Source organism: Rhincodon typus, chromosome 20, assembly GCF_021869965.1.
Source record: "Rhincodon typus isolate 14 chromosome 20, sRhiTyp1.1, whole genome shotgun sequence".
In the NCBI taxonomy this organism is placed as follows: domain Eukaryota; kingdom Metazoa; phylum Chordata; class Chondrichthyes; order Orectolobiformes; family Rhincodontidae; genus Rhincodon; species Rhincodon typus.
The window spans coordinates 13,159,337-13,165,385 of NC_063351.1; the positions used below are offsets into that span (position 1 = coordinate 13,159,337).

General features: G+C 39.1%; 1 protein-coding gene across 1 annotated transcript in view; it reads right to left on the reverse strand.

Annotated features, from left to right (window-relative positions):
* kif20bb (kinesin family member 20Bb) overlaps positions 1 to 6,049 on the reverse strand; it is an 84,104-nt gene that overhangs the window by 47,758 nt on the left and 30,297 nt on the right. The window contains exons 15-17 of the mRNA XM_048609166.1: positions 5,408 to 5,508; positions 3,654 to 3,795; positions 415 to 622 (exon numbers count right to left, since the gene is read on the reverse strand). Coding sequence (XP_048465123.1) covers positions 415 to 622; positions 3,654 to 3,795; positions 5,408 to 5,508 — 451 coding nt within the window. The remainder of the gene's footprint in view (positions 1 to 414; positions 623 to 3,653; positions 3,796 to 5,407; positions 5,509 to 6,049) is intronic.

Sequence of the window (6,049 nt, forward strand, 5' to 3'; positions counted from 1 at the left end):
TGCAGTTGAGGCATTAATTCTATCATGTACATGAGGTACATTAAGATTTAGTCTCAAACTGTAGGTATTTCCTCATTAGGTCCACCTTGCTTTTGTTGCCCTTATCATTGGTCGCAAAATTGACCATGACTACTAGATCTTTCCCCAACCCCTTTTTCCAAGTTTCTCTCCAGTTCTTCTGCACCACATAGGCAACATAATCTTCTTATTTGTGACTTCAGAGAAAACTATCTGCCTCCCTTGTAGAATCTCTCAAGGACGTAACTTTCCCATTCTGCACTGTTTTTGAACTAGAAGTAGTCTTATTTACCAGTAACAAAATGTTTCTAAAGTTCAGAACTGTAGAATTCCTGCAAAATAGATCAACATCAAAATGCTTTATTATAATGCAATTTTGTTTTGCCTAAAACTTACCACAAGTTTTCTTCTTCAGTGTTTCTTGTGTTTGGTTAAGCTGTTGAGTGACACAAGCCAAATTAGCTTCTAGAAGCGTAATTGCTTCCTGAGGTTCTGGAGCAGTTGCTAAATGGTGATGAATCATTTCAGCTTGTTTCTTAATTTCAGCTACATCTGGTTCCAACAACTTGATGCATTTTACAACTTTAGTTTTAAACAAACTCTCCTGTTTTGGAAGAGTAGAGAGATTGCAGAATTACAGTTGCAAATCAGCAAATCACTGGATTAGAAATAGTAAATTTTTCAGACTCTAAATAACTATTAAACTTGCATACGATGTTAATAATGCGCTGGCTAAAAACTCAGGTTTAATTGTTCACATATTTGAAAATTAACTCTTTGCCCATTTTGTGACCAAAATCCATCCAATGGAGTGGAGGTGCACATGGTTAGGTTAGTAGCCAGTGGAATCTTCTGCCTTTTGTTTCCAGATCTCAAACCTGCCAATTTTGCATACAATAACACAGAAAAGTCAGTTACCTTCATTCAACCTTCCCTAAATCAAGATGAACTGCTAATTTAAAACAAAAAGAGAAAAATCAGTGTGCCTTTTATGATTAAGAAGCAGACAATGCACATTCTGGAGGCTACTACGGGGAAACAAAAAAAAAAAAGCAGACAAAATTGACCTTCACACAGCTACTGGCAAACAAATGGGGAGGAATTGAAATTGCACTTGAATAAATATTTTTCAGCTCTTTCCCAGTCAAATACATGCTCGTGGCTTAGCAGATTATGATTAAATTTTACACTATGTCCTACATACAATATAACATTTCAGTTAGTAGAAGAGTTGAAAATTTGGAGTGAATATCTGAAGATCATTGGCAGTGGCAGGATAGAACCAAAATTCCCGCAGCATAGAAACAGGTCATTCAGCCCATTAAGGCTACACCGACCCTCCAAGGTGCATCCCACCCAGACACCTCCCCACAACCAATCTCCTGTAACCCCAAATTGCCCATGGTGTTTAGGGATGTGCAGGTTAGATGGGTTAGCTATGGCCGGATTTCTTTTTCCCTTCGTAACCTCCAGAATGTGCCTTGTCTGCCACCTAATTAACCAAAGGCACATACCAATGTCTGTGAAATATGTCATAATATGTCCTGGAAGCCTGTCCTGCATTACAATCTGTCTGCATGCACACAGAACGTTGACAAACCGTGTGGAAAACCAATTTAGTGACAGCAACAATATCTCATTCACTCAACATGAGGAGGTCTTAAATTGTTTTAAAAGCTACACCTGTTTTATTGTCAAATAAAATTTGCTGGACGAAAACATGGCAACCCCTGATCATAGGGTGCAAATGTGCTACCTTTTTTCTGAAATATTCAAGCAAAAAATTAAAGAACAAAAGAAAATACTACTTCGAATAATCATACTCTTGCATCGTGTGGACCTTACAGTTTACAAAACCTAGGACCAGCAGATGAGATGTCTCCCCAGCTGAGAGAGTGAACAAAGCAGGAGCTATCAACACATGATCTCTGAAGTGGTGCTAATGACCCAACAGTCACCTCACACAAGCAACAATATCCATAATCAAAACTATAGGAACTCTCATTTAATTTGAAACTAACTAATCCAGGAACACTGTTTTATGACTAAATCTCCTGGTCCTGAAAAATGGTTTAATTGGTACTTTGTCTGAAGCCATGCTTCAGTCTGGCAAGCAGCACTTTTCTGATAACATTCAGAATTTCTGAAGAAGGGTCCTGACCCGAAATGTCAGCTTTCCTGCTCCTGATACTGCCTGGCCTGCTGTGTTCCTCCAGCTCCACTTCACTAGACATTGGTTTTGCAGACTCATGAATTCATGTGCATATCTTTTGAATTTTAAATTTGTCCTTTAATTGAAAACTCCTTCCTGCTTTGCTTTTGTGCATGTGTCTGCATTGTGATGAATATGCCCTAGATTTGAATTTAGAACCATACAAAAATTACAGCACAGGAGACCATTCAGCCTATTGTGTCTGCACCTGGCTGAATAAACTAGCCACATACTAATTCCACTTACTAGCACCTAGTCTGTAAGCCTTGCAAGTTACAACGCTTCAGATGCAGATTTAGGTTCCTTTTAAATAGCTTGAGGGTTTCCATGTCACCAGCTGAACTCGACAGCAAATTCCACATACCTACTACCCTCTCATTCCCAGTAATCCTGTGTTCCAGAACAGGTCTTTGCAGTCTACCCTATCCTCATTGTTTTGTACACCTCAAGTAAGTTGCCCCTCAGCCTCCACTGTCCAAAGGAAACAACCCTAACTGAGCCAATCTTTACACATACCTGCAATTTTCAAGCCCTGATTACATTCTTGTAAGTTTCCTTTGTAAACTCTCCAAAGCAGTATGTCCCTATGCCTCATGTGACCAAAACAATGCACAAAAAACTCCATCTATCCCTTAAGTAGTGTCCAGTATATTTCCAGCACTACATCCTAGTTCTTCAACGCCTTGCCCAATGCATCCCATAGGCTGCTTTGCCACCTTTTATCTATCTATTTGACGGCACGGCAGCTCACTGGTTACTTATGACATCAGGGCCTGGGTTCGATTCCATCCTTGAGCGAATGTCTGGAGTATGCACATTCTCCTGTGTCTGTATGGGTTTCCTCCAGGTGCTCTGGTTTCTTCCCACAGTCCAAAAATGTGCAGGTTAGGTGGATTAGCCATGCTAAATTGCCCATTGTGTAGAGGGATGTGCAGGCTAGTTGGGTCAGCCATGGGAAATACAGGATTACATAGGTGGGATGGGGTAGGGTAGGTGTGGGTGGGATGCTCTTCCACTGGGTCGGTGTGGACTCGATGGGCCGAATGGTCTGCTTCCACACAGAAGGATTCTATGATTCTTTGATTATCTAATTGCTATTCATGGGATGTATGCTCGCAACAAGAACCAGTAACGCTAAAACACGCATGTCATTATTAATAGCTTCACCGCACTTTATATAGGAATGTGTCAGGAACAGACAGACAATTAGACAAATCATTTAACAAGGACAACTCTAAAAACAGCTGGATGAGCCAGATGAAATTATTAGCCAAAACAGATTTGGATAAAGTTGAATATATTAGGTTCCAATAAGCAAGAGTATTTTGATTTGTGGAAACTATTTATCAATAAACAGCACGGAAGACTCTCTACAGCACTTATTTTCAGTTGAAAATAAATGCAAAATAAAAAAACCACATACCCGATTGCCATCTGGTTCAGCATCGACATCGGTAATGGAATCTTCATTCTGGTCAATAGCAACACATGCCTTGACCAAATTTTGAAAGATTTCATTGCGCTTTTCAATTCTGTCCTCTGTTAACCGATTTTCTTCCTTTTCTCTACATATTAAAAAGGTTAAAGAATTCATTGGATACTCAAGATGTTGGAAATCTGTGAGGACAAGGCGGCAAATGGAAAATGCTTAAAACTGAGAGGGCAATAATCTACTACAAAGAACATAAAATAGGTTAAGTGAGGGCCTGCACACTGAATGTGTGAAAATTAGGAGGTACACAGGCATCTGGAAGTGGGAGAAAATCTTATGGAGCAGGACTTTTTTTTTTTTTTTTTAGAAAGAAGAGAAATCAAACATATAAAAAAGTAGGCAGACAGCAATCAAGACATTAAACCAAAAAAAGGCCACAAATAGCTATGTAAGAATGAGGTTTGAAATATTAAAAAAAACCAGGTGTGATACTTTCAAAACCTGGTCTGGATACACATGAAACATTATAAAATTAGGACATGGCTAAAGCTTAGAATTACTGATAAAAAGTCTGGAAATGCCCTTAAGAAAACAGGTGCTGTTCTTGAAACTTGCACCATTCCATTGAAACTTATGGAAGGTCAATGTCGAATAGGTCACAATGGTGAGCATTTGCAGTTCTTGTTTATATTTTGCAGACAGACCAGACCGATTTTTAAACAAATTGGACAAACTAGATGCAGATTAGTTAACCAGTGTAGAGGGATCTGCTAGAATATTAGAATAATGGAAACATCAAGTGAAGCACTATTCCAAAACAAGGAAAAAAGATATATGGGACCCTGGTTAGGTTGTGAATGAACATGTTAAATATTCCACATTCGCAAAGGAAGGCTGTGGAGATCCAGAATCATGAAAAATGCCAAAGGGGAGTAAATAAGCAAAATGGAAGGGGGTTGAAGTTTGTTTGGTGGTATATTATGTTTTAGTTGGAGGAATGATGAAATGATGATTGTGGTGATGGAAGGTGCATCAGGGGACACAGTTGTGGGAAGACATAAGCAGGTGCCACCATAGGCAATGGAATTGTTCAAAATAGTATAAGAACTCTAACATGGTACAATAATAATTATGTGCAGTGGATTATCACTTCCATTTTCTAGTAGTGCCCACTTCATTTAAAAAAAAATAAAGAATAGTGAAAACATTCTTTTGTGTTATGATGCTATTTTAAAATATTGTGTGAGAAACCGATAGCAACATTTGACAGCTGCACATGTGCAATTAAACACTGAAGTCCACAAGTATAAAATTGAGGTATCCAAGTGTGATACTATAATAATATCCTTCAACCTTTCCTTTTATTATCATTGTAAAAGGTAAAAAAAGCTATGCATTGGTGAGGAGGTCCAACAAGCCACATCCTGTTAAACAAGAGGGCCTCAATTTTTTTTAAAATCACTTATGGGAGGCATCTATTGCCCAACCCTACTTGCCCTCTAGAAAGTGATGGCAAGTTGCCTTCTTGAACTGCTGCAATCCAGTTGGTGTTGGGAACAATCACGACACCTTTAGGGAGACAGCTTGCTGCAAGATTCACACTGTATGTATACAGGTCTTATCCAAGATACAGATAGTGGACAAATTCAGTGATGGCAATGCCATTGAATGAGAAGGGGCAGTGATGAGATTCTCTCGTGTTGATGATGGTCATTACTTGGAACATGAGTGGCATCAAATTTTACTTGCCACTCATCAGCTCAAACCTAGATATTGACTGCTTCAGTTTCTGCTGAGTCACAATGGTGCTGAACATTTCACTGATGATCACACAAATCTTCACTTCCTGACCTTATAAACGGAGGGAAGTTCATTGGTGAAACAGCTGAAGGTTTTTGTTTCCTGCGTCTTCTGCCCCCTTTTCTAGTGGTTGATGCAACTGAATAGCTAGGTATGCTAATTCGGAAGACAGTTCAGAATCAGCCACATTACAGTGGGTCTGGAGTCAAACATAGGCCAGAACAAACAAGGACAGCAGTTTCCTTACCTAATAAAAGGACACTAGTGAACCAGATTTTGTTTTTTTGAAATTGAACCCATTTTCAGAAATGTCATTACACATGTCTGGAACAAGTGGGACATGAACCCAGACCTCCTGGTCCAGGGGTAGGGACACTACCACTGCACCAGAAGATGGACACCCAGGTTGGTTTTTAAGACAAATGATTTCTGAAGTCAGCATTAGACTTAATTCCAGATTTTCTTTTTTTTTTTTTTTTTTTTTTTTAAAATTGAATTCAAATTCAATCATCTTCCACAGTGGAATTCAAAACCAGGTCCCCAGAACATTGCCTGGGCACCTGGATTACTAGTGACAATACAACCAG